The sequence below is a fragment of the Pristis pectinata genome, chromosome 1 (assembly GCF_009764475.1).
Source record: "Pristis pectinata isolate sPriPec2 chromosome 1, sPriPec2.1.pri, whole genome shotgun sequence".
NCBI lineage: Eukaryota > Metazoa > Chordata > Chondrichthyes > Rhinopristiformes > Pristidae > Pristis > Pristis pectinata.
In genome coordinates this window covers 95533461-95552238 of record NC_067405.1, presented here as the reverse complement: position 1 = coordinate 95552238, position 18778 = coordinate 95533461, and the positions used below count along the sequence as shown (strand labels likewise).

General features: G+C 39.2%; 1 protein-coding gene across 1 annotated transcript in view; it reads left to right on the top strand.

Moving 5' to 3' along the window:
* The window catches only part of LOC127577027 (cysteine-rich motor neuron 1 protein-like), a 200976-nt gene that overhangs the window by 130355 nt on the left and 51843 nt on the right, over window positions 1–18778 (top strand). The window contains exons 3-4 of the mRNA XM_052027894.1: window positions 1415–1657; window positions 9640–9822. Coding sequence (XP_051883854.1) covers window positions 1415–1657; window positions 9640–9822 — 426 coding nt within the window. The remainder of the gene's footprint in view (window positions 1–1414; window positions 1658–9639; window positions 9823–18778) is intronic.

The following is an 18778-nucleotide window of genomic DNA, read 5'->3' as shown; positions in this document are numbered from 1 at the left end:
AACAGCAGTGCAGCCTCAAGTGCTTGAAGGAAGCACAGAAAACCCAATGACTTCTCTCCAGCAATCCAAATAGCTGGGTGCTGAAGAAATCAAATTGAAGTGTTTACATGGGATAGAAGCATACTTAAATAATAAATCTCATCTTATCCTACATTCAACTCATGCATCCCATTCTTTTAAGATATATGTGCATTTAGTCATAACTGTGTTTAATTTTTTGGCCCACTGTTAAGATTTATTTCATAATGCTGCTTGATAATAGCACTTCATGGTATCTTCTAATGGTCAAGGGTGCTTTATAAATGCAAACTGTTATTGTAGTTGACCTGCATACTTAGCAACAAAATGGATATTTTTCCTATCTGCATGAAGCTCAGCTTGATCAAGTAGGAGTCTAATTGCAAACCTTATGATTCAGCCACAAGGAGTGGCCACTGTGACAAGGAGGAGCCTCGGACAATCGTATATTTCTGACAGCATGGAAGAAGACCATTCATATGCCAGATTTCAGACCAATCCCATCAGTTCCATTCCCCACTCATTTCCCACTAACCTATTCTTTCTCGTGTCCCCATCAACTTCCCACTGATTCTCCTACACAAAACTAGCTGCTCTTTGGGATTTGGGAGGAAACAGTAGCACCCAGGAGAACATGCAAACTCCACACAGACAGCACCTGAGGTCGGGATTGAACCTGGGTCCCTGGAGCTATGAAGCAGCAGCAATAACTGCTGCACCACTGGCTAAAGACATAGTTTGTAGCAAGACCAAGAATGATGGTGTGGCGTTCTCAATTTCTCCATAACTGATACTGGAAGTGAGACAAGTAATATGATAAATCAACCAGTGGAGAGGCTGGACCCTCAATATGTAGTTTCCAGTAAAGTGTAAAGACATATGCATTTGGCACCAGAGCATGAGTTGTAGCCAGGTCTTTCCGAAATTGTTTAGTTATAAAAGTACCTAATATCTAAAATAGAACTTTCTAAAATCAATTAATTTGCATAATGTAACTATTATTGTGCATATCAAGCTTCTGGTAATCTTTTACCCTCTCCACCCGCACCTCAACTACAAGGTGGCCTAGAGAGTTTAGGGCATGAGATAGGTATTTATGTGACCTGATTCTTACAAAACAGTGAGACTGGGCTGATATTGTCAGCACCTCAGATGCATAACACAAGGCATTTATGTTCCAAATATGGAAGGAATATTAGTTTACTTTCAAATTACGCACGTCTGTGGCCCTCAAGGTTAATACCAGTGAGCTTATTGTCTTTTTATCAAGCTTGATTCACTCAATCTAAATTAGTGAAAAATATTATAAGCCAGATTTAAAGATGATATTCAATACTACAATTGTGTTACAGTTCAATAAACAATCTCCTTACATTGTTTATTTTCCATTATTCAGGAGAAGAATTGGACTGTTCCACTGAGCACTGCCCAGTACAGTTTGAATCTCTTTGCCCCGAGGATTCTGTACTTGTCAAAGGACACACACCACCAGGCCAGTGCTGCGCAACACCAAGTGTCTGCCAGTGTAATAAGGAAGCCTGCAAAGAAGAGGACTGTCCTTTTGGTCACCAGCAAGTTCTGCTTTCAGAAGCAACAGGAATACCAGGAGAGTGTTGTGACACATACGAGTGCAGACCAGGTACTTTTTTCATGTTAGTATAGTTAAAATTGGATTACGGCAATTTATAGCAAATTGCACTGTGCTGTGGTTCAAGACAATAACACTTATTGGAGATTAACTCTCGATTAACTTGCAGATCTGAAGGGTCCATTTTTCCCCTTGTGCTGTGCATTTATTATGTACAAAGAAAACTAAATTCAAACCATTCAGCTCATAATAGTTCATCCATCTAGTACACTGACTGCTCTTACTCACTATGCTAAAATGTCTAGAATAATTGTGTGTTTAGCTCCACAATGTTGCTTGGATAAAGAGCAATGGCAGCAAGAAGGTATTTATAGTAGCTTTTGAAATCACATGCACTTGTTCATTATTTTCCATTTGCAGTTCTCTGTCGTTACTGGATAATTCAAGATTAAAAGCACTGGCAGCATACCACAGACTCACCTAGCTAGCTAATCCACTAAACTAATCTACCATAATTTTTTTTAGAGGGGAATGTTCAAGTGGTGAAAAAGCCATGTCAGATGTTTTCAAGTGGTAACTCTGATCTCATCCAGAACTATTCCATGGAAGTGCAGGTTTATTGTTGCTATTATAAGATCAAAGCTCTGTGGAGTGACTAATTGATTTGAGGTATCTCTTTGTATTGGGTATTGTTTATACATGGTAACAAATGTGATTACAGCGGCCAGCACTTAAACTGTGCACATCTAAATTGGGCATACAGTCCAAACCAATTTCCATTGTCACAGTTGTTAGACAAGGTTGGCACTTCGAGCATGTTAAGGATGCAGGTTATTTTAGGTTGAAACAAGATCATGGTATGGGGTTCACACCTCATTAAGCTGCACTTAGTAGATTGTATGACAAAGGTTTAATAAATATTGGTATTTTATAGCCACTGACTTCCCCGGTGAACCTTGAGTGGACTTCAAGTTCTTTTGTTGTGGCTCTGCTGTCCTTGCACAATCATTGTGAAAAGAAAGTGTGAGCAATACAGAATGAATTACAGTGCGCCCTATGATCATTCACAGACACTGCTGGCAATGTTTACTGCCCATCCCCAATTGTTCTTGGAAAGATGATGGTGAGCTGGCTTTCTGAACCATTGCAGTCATTATAGGCTCTTTCACAGTGCTCTGGTATGGAACTCCAGTGGAACTTCTCGAAGCCAAGAAGTTCTGTGGCCTGGATAGATGCTGCTGCCCTGGTCCTGGGTGATGAAAGTCAAACATTTGGAGGAATACTAGTGGATGAGATGCCAATTAAGCAGGCTGTTTTGCTTGGAATAATATTGTAGTTGTGAAATGTTGTTAGAGTTGACTTGATCTTAGCAAATGGAGAGTATTTCCATCCACACTCTTGCCTTGTGCCTTAAAGATAACGGAAAGTCTTTGGGGAGTGATGAAGTGAGTCACAAACCACTGGCAACAGTATTCATCTTGCAGATCTAGTTATTTCTGGTCAATGGATTATCCCCAGGGTGTTAATGGTGAGAGATTCGATTGTGATAAAATTCCAATGTGTATTAAGGATGGATAGTCAGTCTCTTCACAGAAATGGTCATTGCTTTGCACTTAGGGAAGCGCAAATGTTAGCTTCTGCTTATCGCCCAACCCAGAGTATTGTCCAGGTTGAGCAGCATGAGTGCACAGACTGCTTTGTTAGTGGAGGAATTGCGAATGGAACTGAGCACTGTGCAGTCATCACCAAGCATCCCCACTTCTGCCATGCCGGAGGGAAGATCATTACAGCATGAAGACATTTGGGCCTTTTGCTGTGCAAAGTACCAATACACAGGATCACTTGAAGGAATTCAATTGCTGCCTTCAAGGTTAAATTAGTTTTGTAACATTTTGACCATTTCAGTTGCCCAGCACACATAGCAGGCAACTCACCTTTGAACAAAGCGTGTTTTATAAGCACCTTGAAATCTATGAAGATCTAACTTTGAAAATATTATTATGCACAGGGATAGATATGTTGAAATATTGTATGATGAAATGCAGTAAACTGAAGTATATAGAAGGCTAATTGGTATCCCGCATGTATTTGTATGTGAAATAAATCATCCACATGCATGCAAGCAGACACATGCAATGATTCATGTTAAACCATAATTGATGGCCAAGGGGACATTATTACAAATCAGTAAAATACAAGCTTAAGATTGATGACATGAAGCATTTCAGTTCTGATACGATGCATTCCTTTGCAAGTCCTGTAATTGATTGTGAGTCAAAATGTGTAGATTTATTCAGACTGCAGCTGTGGGGAGAGGATATTGTGTTTTTTGTTAAAGAATGAGTTCATCCCTAACATTCTAGAAACTCTCAAAAGCTGACAACTGAAGGCCATCCTTGTAAAAATGAGTAGCTTCACAGGTCCACAGAATAGAAAGATGGCAATTATGGAGACTTGTGCTGAAGGGAGAATGGAACCTATCCAGTGGATCAGCCACTGGACTCGGGAAGAGCAGATCAGGAAAGCAGCACTGACTTCTGAGGGAAAATGCTGACATACTGTACATGTTTGGAAGTGCTGACTGCTCTGAAACTTTAAACTGACCATGTATGGAAATTGGCTCTTGTTGTACTTAACTTTCTAATTTGTAGAAAATCCAGTTGTCAGTGAGGTTTCATTCAGATTTGGTCTCTTCAATCCTCTCGCAAGTAAAAGCTTCTTCACACATACACGGATAACCCAGCATAAATGTGACTGATGGCTGATTTCCATGGCTCATCAGCACCTACTCAAGTGCAATTAGAGATGGCTTGCACACTTTTTTTTCCCTGCACAGTAACAGACCATTTAAACCAATGGATCAATGCAACTGTTCATGCTCCATTGATGTAGACCAAGAAGGTCTTGTGAGAAAAGCCAGAGTCCAAGCTTTATTCTGAATTAATGATGATTTCAGAGAGGACGTGCCAGAAGTTAATTTATATATTTGTACAAGCGTTCTTAATTCATTTCATTTAGTTGCAAAGTACCTCCAAATTGGACAGGAATGTAATCACATCAAACCATGAGCAACCATCTGGCCCAGGCAATAGAGGAAATATGATTTAACGAGACTGTTTGAGTCTAAAGCAATTACAGATGGAACTTGGAAAAGTAAGAGAAGCAAGGCTTCTGCAAATAGAAATAATACAGAGCGAATAGTCTTTTTCTTTGATAATTGTTGTGTTTTGTGATCACCCTGAGAGAGAAAGGGGGAATGAAAGAGGAACTTAGAATGAGATGACGAAGAGAGTGAATGAAAAAGTGAATGGAGACTGGAAGAATGCAAAGGACAAAGAGGGGAAAGATGTTATCTGATGGTGAAGAAGTGAGAGCAAGATGAGAAAGTCATGAACAGTATAGGAGGGGAGAGGAAATGAGCAGCAAAATACATTGAGGATTGTGAAGCAGATGAGAGTTTAAATAAAAGGCAAAATAAGATGAATAAAAATCCAAGGTAACAAGAGATTTCACGAGAGGAGAAATGAATGCTACTTTAAGGCGAAGCGCATGTGTGAGTTCAAAATAAATATAGGAGAACCACTTGATGAAATGGGTTTCAAAATTTCTTGTACAATAAGCATATCAATTAATACATAGTCTTTAAAACAACCTATAGTTTTCAGGTCATGTCAAACAGAGTTTAGAGTACATTGGCAGAATTAATCTCACTACCCAGGCTGTAAAATTGCAGTCTTTTTGAATTCTGTATTGGAGGACGTATTTTTGAACTGATTTGCTAATATATCAGCACACATCCTTCTAAATAACTCAGCAAATGTAATGATGTATCTTAGCATGGATTGATTATGATGTGAAGGATGGCTGTCTTTGGAAACTGATGGAGTGAACTGAGGAAGTTGTTTGCATTTGTGAATGAGGAATATTTGTAGGGAAACCAAAATATGACTCTGATTTGAACCATGAAAAACTGGAAATAGTTTTCATTTAATATAATTTACTGTATTCCAAACTACTTGTACTCTTTCTTTGTAAAAGTGTTCTTATTATGTTCAAAACTCTGCTTTCTTACTTAAAATAGATATATCGACACAATACAGAGGTGTTACCATGAAACATATTTTCCCTCTTCCACCAGTCACATCCTTGGAGTGTTTGGATCTCCAGGTCATTTATTGAAAACTTGATGTGATTGTATATTGTTGCCCAGGACAAATGTTGCTGGTATTTATATACGTGCAGAAGTCACCAGAGTCAACTTGATAATCGCCCTTCACCCTGTCCTTGTCCATATTTTAATTATATCATTTACCAGGGCAAGTATGAAATATTTGCACCTGCTTTACATGGATTTGCTCCCTGCTTCATTTTCAGATCAGATCTGAGTTGAACAATGGAAGCTCTCATCTGAAGCAGGTGGAAGCTTTATGACGCCATGCTAAAGAGGTTTGGGAAACACATGGCTGCATTTCCTGATTTACGGTCACTGAGTGCATTCCCAACAAAACTGGCTGAAGGCCCTTAGAAGTCCCATGATGTTAAGCTAGCTGAGTTCCACCATAATTATCCTCACTGTCCTTGCAAGTATTTCTCTCTCATTTACTCAATAAAGACACATTATTTGGTTTTTTTTACATTGCTGCTTGTGTGAACTTGCTGTGAGAAAATTGTTACATCTCTCACATTAAAAATTACAGCTGCAGTTCTTTGGCTGTGGAGCATTTTAGGATGACCTGAAAAGGACATAAAAGGTGCTAGATTACATATTTTCCCCTTATGTACAAATGGCTGAACACTGGCAATATCTTTTGGAAACACTGGCCACAGCTAGCAAGATTCAGGCCACATTTCTGTATCAATAGGTACAGCAACTTTATGCTCTTTCAGCTCCACTTGGAATATTAGTAAGTGTCCTGTCTTCTATGACCAGCTGCAACCAGCTCCAGATTTCCAGCATCTGCAGTCCCTTGTGTCTCCATCCTATGACCAGCTTCCTGTTTCTCATTATCGCAGTTTATTCCTACCTATCTTATTTGGTCTCATGGTCCAACATTAGCATAAATTCCAAATGTTTACATAGTGCCATTCATTCTATAGTCAGCCATGTGCTGTTAGATGGACCATGTACCTGCTTCCTCTTGGGTATTTCAGCTTACTGTGTTCACAACTTATGTTTAGTAGCTGTGTATTTACCAATTGCTCTAAAATGACTGGAATTATTTGCTGACTACATTCGTTAAACAAATTTACCATTGCACCAATGTATCTGTTAACCTCAGGCATTAGATATTATCAGTATAACTTTAATTTCTGCACATTGCAATGTTGTGAGGGATTTCATTTTCTTAGATAAAAGTTCAGTTCAAACGTTGTGATTAAAATTATTGGCAAAAATTTGTTTACTAGGAATTAGCTTTGATCTCATACATGAACTGATCCAAGATCTGGCACAGGCAAGTAGCATAAGATGTAGAAATGTTTTGACTTTTCCCCTGGGATACTGAAATTTCCCTTCTTTTTGGATAGGGAAAGGACAGCAATTTCATTTCAGATTTGACACTCTGTCTAAAAGTTTCAATTGCATCTCACCTTTACACCCCTACAGAATGTGACTTTCAACACTTGATGTTTATATTTGCATGTTTGTGCAGACATTTTCTTTGAAAGAAAAGAATAGACACTTTGTTTGAGGAGCTGAGGAAGTGATGATATGAAACTTGGAAACAACACAAGAATGAAAGGAATTGAGTTGATGATGCTGATTAAGAGCATGGATGAAGCAATGGTTTACAGTCTGTAATTTCCTTGGAATGCTCATTTGAAACAGCAGCCTGTTTGGGGATCAAAAATTGATTCAAAAAAGAGGCAAATATAACAGATCCACGTGGAATGTTTTGAAGCTGGAGAAAAGTAACATGGTTGTGGAAAATCAACTGGGCTTTTTTGATGCTACACAGGTACATCAGAAGAATATTGCAGCTGTGAATTAGAAGCTACATATGCTTTAGAACACTAGATAGTGTGGAACTTCATTTACTGTAGGAGCACAAGGACAGGAGTACCAAAGTTGGGCTGCAAGTCTGAAGATCAAAGTAATTAGGGATACATGATCGCAGCTTCATAATGTTTTCTTTCTGTGAATATAAATGCATTGACTTGCTGAGCTTTATTAGGTCAGTCACTGTAAAACTGCTTAGACTGTAAAAAAAAATCTTGAAATAAACTGCAAAGTCAAACAGGTTTTTTTTCTGGTCACATGCTGGAGATGAAAAGTTCAACAGTTCAATGTTGGGAAAGGTTTTAAAATTTTGTTCCATCTGAAAGGTGAAAAATAATTCCCTTCGGCGCTTGGTACTAGCTTGATTGTGGCTGACAGGAAGGGGATCAGTGTTTCGATAATAAATGTCTGCTGTTGCTTTCTGACCAGTATTGAAGTCTTTTGTTTTGGCCTTTTTGAGGCCATTGCGGATTAAACCCACATGAATGCACTGACAGCAAGCTGACATCAAACGCCACTGGTCTGGAGAAGATGGGTTTTCAGCTGGAGTAGCTCGAGCACTCATCCACAAAAAGCTTTCATTGCCACAAATGTGATGAGAAAAAACTGAATAGAACAGATTGACAGGTTCATCAAACATTTAATACAGAAGTGCACAGTTCAAAAGAATTGTGCATTTTCCATCCTGAGAACTGCCTGGAATTTCCACACTAACACTTTCTAATTAATCACTGCAACTTTTTAATATTTCATTGAATTGTGTGAGTCAGCACTTTAAAGATTTGTGATCTTCCGTTTGTCCCTTTTATGCAAGGGTCAATTTTTGCATGTGGTTTGACTTCTCCTGCCTGAAAAGAACCAGGATATACATTACTGTTGTGCCTCTGCTCAATTCCAGATGCTCAATAACTAAATCAATTTCAATGTGTATAAGCTGATTTGCAGTGCTTTACTCAAAATGCTGCAGCTGGTGCTGTAATTTTTTTGTAATGAAAAGCAAAAATCTGAAATGAAACAGAAGGTTGTCTTGCCCAAGATGCTATGTTGTTTTCTTCCCACAAGTAGACTGACCCATTTGTGCTCCCAGCATTTTCTGTGAATGATGTTATTCCTGCTGAAGGAATAAATCTGTTATTGGAAGACTGAAAAACAATTATAGAGCATTGCTCTAACTTCACATTTCTCAAGGAGTCAAGTGATTTCCATCTGACTTAATGCAGCTGTTGACATACAACTCTGATGTCCATTTTGTTTACAATGACAATTTTTGGCATTATATTTTCATATTTGAGGAGCAGTTTACAATATGCAGCCTTGCTATCGCATCCTGTTGTAAACAGTAAATTTGCTTTTCAGAGGTGAATGAACCATCCCTGGCATTGTGTTTAATGATGACTTAAACTCGTTTATCATCAGAATAATTGCAACTTCTGCAAGTTATGATATCTGCTCATAAGATTTGGCAACCTAGGATCTTTTTAACCTCAGCCCCACTCAAAATCTGCATGTTGAATATTGTAGATTTTCGATGTTTGTGACATAAAAGAAGACTTCAACAGTAGAAACTGAGAAAGTGACAGCTGCCCCTTCTAAACAGATATGTCCATTCGTATAATCATGCTCAGATATCCATTTCCACAGAATCATTAAAATGTTTGCATTGAACAGATGTACTGGAAAAGAGTGAGTCATTTTTATTTACATCAAATCTATTTTCGGGTACAAACATTTTTGGGTAATTGGGGAATCTTAAAGTTGATTGCAATGTATGAAAAGCTTTTCTTGTATGCCTTTTCTGTTTGAAATGTATGTTCAGTAAGCTGCAATAAGTTGCCACAATAGAGTAGCATATAATATGAGAAAGTTTTGTAGAAAGTGCAGGTTGAAGAAATACTGTGGGCCATACCTTACTGGAGACCTCTGTTGACCAAATATTGCATTTCAAATAGTGCAGGAGATGGTGCTTCAACACAGTTGAGGAAAGACTGCATAAGTGAGCCCTTGTAATTGATGTGTTCTCTTTTTTCTATTGTAGAAACCACTCGCAAATGTCTGTTCAACGGCACTGAGTACACAGATGGAGAGGTGTATCGCATGGAGGCTTGCTGGTTCTGCCGCTGTCGGGGTGGGATCTCATTATGCTCCAAAGTAGAATGTGGAGAGCTGAAATGTGAGAACTATTACATCCCTGAGGGAGAGTGCTGTCCAGTCTGTCAGGGTAAGTTTCCATGGACAGGAATGAAGGTCTGGGTTATCAACTGGTGCCTCCAGCTAAAAAAAAATTAAGCAATCACCCAGTGTGTATGTTGCATTTAATTTACATTGTTCATATATGATCTAAGTCTTTGTCTTGCTCTAGCAGTGATTTACGAGATGGCCACTGGCAATAGTTTTAGAAAATGAGCAGATGGTATAATTCATCACTAACTTGAAATAATTCTACATTAATACATAACCAATGAAACAGCCACGAGAGAAACCTTCGTGCCATGTGCAGTTGATAAAAGAAAGGGGCATCTTTGAATGTAAAGGCTGCACGTTTTCCTTTGGGAATGTGGAAAGGTTGTACAAGAAAAAGCAGAAGTTGGCTCTTGTGTAGCTGTCATCTGTACTTGTGGCACGTGGAATGTATTGAATACAGTTGATTACCCCACAGCAATATCACATATGGCTAGAATTTGTTGTGCTTATTGCCTCAATGTTTGACTAGAAATGGATCACTTCTGACACTTTATAGTGTTAAGTTATGAACAGAAACAACCATGGAATTAAAATCTGGTATTACAATGTCAATGCATACACACAAAAAAAAGAAAAAGTACAATACCTGCTCAGTAACTTTTATTGTCTTTGTACTTCAAATTAATTTAAGAAACTGTGTTTGTGGCACATATTGTTTATAAAAATACTGTTTCATTGAAAAATTGCCAAATATTTCTGTCCTGTTTTGGAGGCAAAAAATTGTAGGTTACAATTTTGCATGGCAGCTGGAAAGCAAAAGTAATTTGTGCAATTTGTATTTATCGCAATTACTAATTTACAGTACTTTTTTTAAAAATGGGAGTAAATTTAAGCTAATAATTTTGGAGAATTTTTTCTTGCAATATATTGTATTTATCCATAAACTACTACTGCTGAGCATTTCGGAATAATGTACCCAGAGTACTTAACTTAGTGTAGGATTAAGACCAATTAAGTTTCCAACCAATAGGTCTCTACCTAGGCAATTTTTCCTCTTAATTCTGTCCTGATGCAGGGTCGTAACCTGAAGCATCAACTTGCACCTTTTGCCTCCATGGATTCTGCTTGACCCTCTGGGTTCTTCCAGGGTTCTGTTTCTTGTTCCAGCTTCCAGTATCTGCAGTCTCTTCTGTATTCACTTTACCTTTATGGCCCGGTTATATTTGTGAACTACATATGGGATGTACATAAATACTCCCATCCATCTACATTTATATAGAAACTAAAAAATCTAGGCATTTAGATTTATTCAGGAATGAAACGACTACATATTGGTTTTGGTTTATTATTGTCACTTGTACCGAGGTACGGTATTGGCACAGAAATCGTGAACTGAAGAGCCTGTTCCTGTGCTGTACTCTTCCATCGTGCCATGATGAACACAAAATGCAAGTAATATAGGTCAACTAGTAAGAATTGATACAAATGGAATGCAACCTAAATCTTGTGAGCAGGATCCTTGGTTCATGGGCCCCCAAGGCCACTGTCTGGATGCCTTTCATATCATTCAATGTACAGAAGTCATAAATTATGCTCACTTAGTATCCCCACTTTAAATGACAATATCAGTGTAATAAAATTATGAAGTTCCCTTTGATCACAAACCAGGTCTACAATCCTGGAATATTTCTGCACCCTAACTCAAAGATATTGTTCACATCCTCAAATCATTATATCCTAGTCTTGGATCAAATTATAGCCTGGTCTCTGTTTTCCATTTGTGTTATAACTGCTCACCACAAAATCTATTTTTTGTCCTTTTTTTGTGATTTTAAGCTATTCCTATATTTTCCCATTGTATTTTTCCTTCCAGTGCTCATACAATCACTGCCAATGTGGGTAAGTATCTGTCCTTGGCTTATTATTTCTGATCAATTTGCTTTGCATTACTGCCATAAGCTACAAATACGTCATCATTCAATGTGCTTGCATTGGCCCATAGCTTTACTTCTGCACTTCCATCCTTGATTCCATAACAACTCTTGTTGCTAGACTCTATTCTGAAATCCTTTTTGTTTTACAGCTGAACATTTCCAAAACCAGTTCTGACAAGGTGTCCCAGACCTGAAACGTTAACTGTTTCTGTTTCCACAGGTGTTGAGTGTTTCCAGCATTTCTCTTTTTATCTCCATTTGAATTCCACACACCAGCTGCTAATCCTCCTCACTCCCAAGATGTCTGCTCAAACTCGAGCTTGATCATGAGCAGCACATACGGCAGACATTGATCTCTGATCTATTGTCTTTCTCCAACCCGCCCTTTTATCCACTGCCAAAGTAATTCTCATGAATGACGTCAGCTCCAGCTTGGCATTTCCAGTCTACTGCTTCGTTCCAAGCATGCTCTTGAGCTTTCAATCACCTTTCATTTCTAATTCTCTGCCCCACTTCCCATCTGACACCTGTCCCTGTTTTCCTCTACTGTACCTAGGAAGCTTAATGAACAGCATAGCACTTTTGAATGGGAACCTTAGCCTTTCAGTCACAATGTTAAGTTCCATAACTTTGGATTGTAGCCACTCTTTCTAATTTGTATTCCCCAGAAAGCAGCAGCTTAGAATGATTTTCCTATTCCCACTTACTCTAGGGTGGTACAACGGCACAGCCAGAAGAGTTGCTACTGCACAGCTCCAGCAGTCTGGGTTCAATCTCAACCTTTGGTGCTGTCTGCGTGGGGTTTGCATGTTTTCCCTGTGACTCCGTTTTCTCCCACATAGGTAAAATGTACGGCTTGGTAGATTAATTGGCTGCTATAGGTTGTCCCTAGTGTGCAGGTAAGTTGTAGAATCTGAGGAGTGTTGATCGGACAGTAGGGAAAATAAAATAAGTTAGGGTAGGATTAGTATAAAAATGAGTGCTTGATGGTTGGCATGGACTCGGTGGCAGAAGGGCCAATTTCCGTGCTGTAACTCTATATGACTCTGTGACTTCTTCGAGACCCATTATTTGTTCATTTGTCCTATTGTAATTCCCTTTTGCCCAAAGCCATCAATCCTTTTCTCATTTATTCAATCCTGTTATCCACCCTTTATTCTTGTATTCCTTCCTTCATTTCCAAAACCCCCACCATAACCCTTTTTTCCTCTGTACTTGTTTAATACTTTTTTTTCATTTCTGAGTTTAACTCTCATACTTCACAGATGCAACCTGACTCTCAAAATATTTCCAGCATTTTATATTTTGATTGCATATTTGCATCATGTGCAGTATTTTGCAATTATGTGGACATTTCATGTGCTCTCTGTACTGGTCTCTCATACTCAGTCCTTCATAAAACACAACTTTTCTAACAATCCACTGACTGCATCAATCTAGCACCAAATGCAATTAATGCCCTAATTCTAGTCTCCACTGATTCTCTCTCTCTCTCTCTCTCTCTCTCTCCAACCTTCTGACCACAAATCATAATTCTTTCCTTCCAGTACCTCAATGGATTCCTCCTTCCCTGTAATCCCCACCAATCCTATATCCATGACAATTCCCTCTCCTTTTCCTATTCTGACGTATCCATAGTCTCTTCTCTGTTCTTTCTACAGGCACAGAGCTTTTGGGTACCTCACCCCATCAGAATGAAACTCTCTTAACCACTTCAATCTCTGTATTTAATTACCCTACATCAAAAAAAAACATAGCTAGGATCCATCCCTTTATTGTGCCTTTGGCAATGCTTGGATTGGTCCACCATTTGAAATCCTTTGGAATCTTTTGCAAATGTGAATTATATATTTGTGAATTGTCATAAATAACACATAAGGAATCAGATAATAATAATGAGGGCAGATTACTTTTTGGAAATGGCAATCAAAGGGTCAATTCAAGAATCTGAGCCTTGGGTTTTAAGGGAGTGATCATGTAAAACGAATTTCAAAAGAAGGTGTTAGGTTAGGGACTCTCATAAACTTAGTAAACATTGCAAACTTAACTCTAATGATCAGATTTTAGTCTCCATCTGATGCTGCAACTGTTTTTGTTAAACTTGACCATTTTACTCTTCATGATGTTGCAACAGAAAGGATGTTTTCTGTAAAAACTTGTCCTGATAAGAGATGAGAAATCCTGTTTAGTGTTCCATTTTAATTAATATAAAACATGTATCTTGAATACCACATAATACAGGATCTGCCCTTTTGCAGTTTGAACCAATGCACTTCAGGGTAGATAAATGCTGGGAGTCTTTCCTTAAACATGCAGTGAAATTTAACAAATTAGAGGTCAGGAATTTTCATGCAGTGTGACGACAGTCTTGAAAGACTAGCATTGTAAAATTCCAAATAATTTGTTGCTTAATTTAAAAACTTGTTGCATTAGTAGTATTTATCTAAAAAGAGTAAAACACTGATAAGTCAGCAGGCTCAGGACTTTGGTGGTGTTGGACTAGCAGACTTTCTGGACTGCTGGGTGTAATTCCTACTAATACCTAAACACATTTTTCAATTCAGTTTTTTTGTTACACAGTATTGTAATACAATTCCTTATGTACCTAGTAAGTTTAAACAGAGTGCAGGAACCAGGGTCCTGGTGAGTCAAAAGGGAGCGTGGGAGCTGGGGCCCCGGTGAGTCAGAGGGAGCAAGAAAATGGGGAACCCCAGTGAGTCAGAAAGAAACGTGAGAACCAGAGCCTGGTGAGTCAGAAGGGAGTGCAGGATACTTCACCTGATCACCCAGACACTGAACAATCAGGATTTCTGAATAATCAGATAGGGGTAATCAAAGTTTTACTGTAATTAAATTTTAACCTTTGCTTTAACTTGTCAGCTTTAAGAACTTATGAAACAATATTATAAGGATCTAAATGTGAGAGATATGAAAAATGTTGATGATCAAGCATTGAATTAATTGATGGACAACTGAGAATTCCAAGAATGGTGGCCAAGAATATAGCTTGGAAAGGAAATGTGTAAACAGAAAAACCATGAAAGATTACTATAAAATATTTGGATTCCTTGAAAGAATCAAAATTGCCAACATCCTTTCGATGGCCTGGTACCTGGAACATGAAGCTGAGGAAGACCAAAAGAAGAATGGTTAGACTATATTAGGTGTATTGTCACAGAGGATGACTGAAGTAGCCTGGGTAACCCAGAACAGACAATGGTGTGGACTCATTCAGTTCCCTTATTACTGCTGAGCTGACAGATGGATTCTTAGCATTAGTAGCAGTAACCCTATCATAGCTTCAGGGAGTAGCTCCAAGGAGACTTTTGAAACACGTCAAGTAAAAATAATGAGCCAGAACTTGTTGTCTGGGCGAGCTGCCCGCTCCCGCTGTGTGACTTGCATACCAGTTATCGACTTGACTTTTCCAGATGTCAGCCTGCCGCCTGAGGCTGTCCTTAACCAGAATGGCAAAGCTCTTCAAGGCAGCAGGGGCTTGAGTGGCATGACATTGTCACATGAGGGGGAGCAGTAGAAGGGGGCAGAGCAAACCCTGCCCATTAAACAGTTGAAAACATTTGGCAGCTGCCAAATCTATGCCCCCAGGTTATTCCAGCTGAGAAAGACACTGAACATTTCAGAATGCTGTCAATATTCAGAAGCATTCAAACAATCAATAAAACAATTATACAAGGAACATCCACTTCAAGCACGGGTTTCTGATGGGTTTCATGAACCAACCAGAGAAATCCAACAGCATCGGGATTAATGACTGAACAAAGTTAACATCATATTGAAAAAGTGCTTCAATTCCTTAGAGATCTGAAGCATGAGTAGCCAGGGTCAACAAGACACACCTACAGGAGCAACAATGTGAAGTTCAGATGTTGGAAAGGGGGAAGAAGATGAAGAAGAAGGTGATGAGGGAAAAGTAGTTGTTTACATTATTGCTTAAGATACCAGGCATGTACTCCTTAACGCAAGGTTTACTTGAGTTACACCAGAATACCCATGTAACAAGGAAATGCAAGAGCTATTCTTCCCTGCCCCTCCCCCCAAACCCCAGAGACAGTGATACAAATCATTCCTTGCAAGCAATCTTGAACCCCTTCCACCTGTTGGTCTCAGTGAAGGGAGAAAACAGGAAAGTAGTGAAAAATCATGCGTGGCCTATATTAACAACTGAAACACATTAACAAAGCACTTTCTCACATACCCTGAATACATTCTTGTTTTTCCTGCAACTCCTGTGATAAAATCTGTGTGGCTTCAGCAGCAGTAGAGGCAGGTGCTCAGATCCCTGCCTTGAATCATGAAGTGACCACTGCGTTTTGAAGCCCATAGTGCCCTGCTAAAGATTGCTCTGGTTACCCTTGTGCAGATGCTAACGTCGGGAGATGAGGCACCAGGTGAATGCCTGCAGGGGAAGTAAGGAGTGGAACTGTTTTAAGTAGAGCTTTTGGCTTTGTGAGTCCTTTTGCCTTCGTTCCTCTCGTGGTCCAGCCAGACTTCACTGCTGTCACAATGCTAGAAAATGCTTTGGTACAGATCAGTGAGACAGTGGCAGTGGGCGGCACAGTGGTGCAGCTAGCAGAGGTGTTTCCTCACGGCTCTAGAGAACCGGGTTCAATCCAGACTTTGTGTACTGTCTGTGTGGAGTTTGCACATCCTCACTGTGACCGTGTGTGTTTCCTCTGGGTGCTCCAGTTTCCTTCCACATCCCAAAGACATTTCGACTGCTAGGTTAATTGGCCACTGTAAATTGTCCCAAGTGTGTAGGTAAGTGGTTAAATCGGAGGGGAGTTAATGGGAATGTGGAGGAAATAAAAAATGGGATTAATGTTGGATTAGAGTAAATGGGTGGTTGATGGTCATTGTGGACTCAGTGAGCCCAAGGACCTGTTTCTATGCCATGCCTCTCTGAGACTGTGTGAGGCCAAGGCTAACATGTCTATGAACTGAAGTAAGGTGGCAAATGTCTTATTCTCCAGATTCTGAGTTACCACAGTCGAGGTGTGCACCACTCATTGGATACAAGTGTTTGATATTCCATGCTTGTGACCAGAGCATCCATTCTCAGAGCCCTGTGATGTCAATCCTCTTGTGTGTGAAATGGCTTCTCTTTTCTCTCAGCAGTCTTGCTCAGTAGGCTCCAAACATTCGTCAGTACTTCATGGGTTAATAGTCCCCAGGGTTCAGTGTCTATGTCCTGCTGAGCAGTGCTTGGAGGAGGGCTCTCCACTCCACTCCACTTCTTGGATTGCTAAGTGTAAATCACCTACTGAAAACTCAATTGTTTATGAGATTCCACAATTTTCCAAGTATCTAAGCTGGTGAATGGCAATGTGCATCCTTCAGGGGTCTCATTTCCTCTTATGAATCATTATTTGCCAACTCCATGTATGATGAGTCTGAATGACATGAAAGGCATGTAATAATCCTGGCAAGGTATGAATATATTGTGAACGATCATGACAATGATTATACCATGCAGTTGAAACTGTATCATCTTGACTGGCATATGATGTGAACGGCTGATATTTAATTGTGTTACCAGGTAGTTGGGAGGTCCTCATCTTCATTGTCAAGGTCAATGAAACACCATCAACCTTCAGTGCTGCCTCATATAAGTTGTTAACTGCAAAATGGGAGACGTAACCTCCAGTTCCTTCCTTCTCTGTGATGTTCCGTGCTCTCTTCTGCAATAAAGGAAAGAATAGACCTATGGGCATCATATTTTGTATTCATCTGATGTGTGAAATTGATTTGGTGAGGATAGAAATGAGTGAAAGGCAAAGTACTGAGGGTGAGTGGGAATGGTCGATGGATTGGTCTGTTAAGATGTAAGGAAATGCATAGAAAGAAAAGGATGTGTGCACCTCCTGGGTAAGGAGATGTGGGAAATGATAGGGGAAAGTGTGGGTCAAGGGTGATGCACATAGCAGGATATGCAACTAAATGAATGAATTTACAGAGTGGTGTGAGCCAGTGTAATTATTTCCCCAAAGGTTTCAGGTTTTACAGTTCAGTTCAAGTTTTCTCTTTTGTATACCCGAATATTCCTTAGTTCTACTATTAACGTACAAGAAGTCTCATCAAAAACAACTTAATTTTATTTCCATGAACAGACATGGATTGATCTTTAAGCTCTGTCTTCACCCTTGCAAAGCCAATTATAAAGGAGGTAGTAATGACAAACTTTCCAAATAGATGATAAAGTAGGCTGATGCCAAACAGGTCTCTTTCTGAACTCTCAGGCAATGTGAGTGATTCAGCAGAACAGCTACCACACAAAATATGATTGCACTGCTTTATTTCAATTAAATAAACGTAACAGCAAGAAAATGTCACATATCTCTGAGATGAGCAAAAGAAGCAGAATAATGGTAAAGTCTTAATCCTTCACACTATTTATATAAAGGAAGTAGGATTTCCTGTTGAAGAGTTATTTTTCCCTCAGACCAGAATCGGTTTTATAAGCTGAGTTATTTCTTGGTTTTATTCTGAGAATGATATGAATTTGGAAATGTGCATGCAAATCCATAACTGCAAGCATTTCAGACTTGTTCGACAACCACAGACAAAAGTAACTCTTCAGACTTTGCAGGGAAAAAACTTAGAGGGCATTTATGAAATATAGAACTAATTTAAAAGAAAACTGAAACTGTGTGAACGTGACATAGTTAATATCTTCTTTAAGGCTACTGATGGCACTTCCTTTCATCTGGCTTCCTGTAAGAACTCTATTCCTTTCACCCAGTTATTTTGTCTCTATTACATCTGCCACCTTGCTCTCCAGTGCTTCTGATATTTATTCTCTTTTCCTCATTAGTTTACCAGGCCTTTGACCATGTCCAATCTCTTTCTCACAGTTCTCCCCACACCCTTTCGCTACCCCTGATCTTCACCTTCCATCACACCAGTCTGCTTACCTCCTTGCAACACAGTTAAGAGCCCTCGACACTCCTTTAAAGCGAAACTTCAATTTACATACTTCCAAATATAGAATGGCCCAAAATTGTTGATAGAGTGCTGGTAATTCATATGGAAGGTTTACCA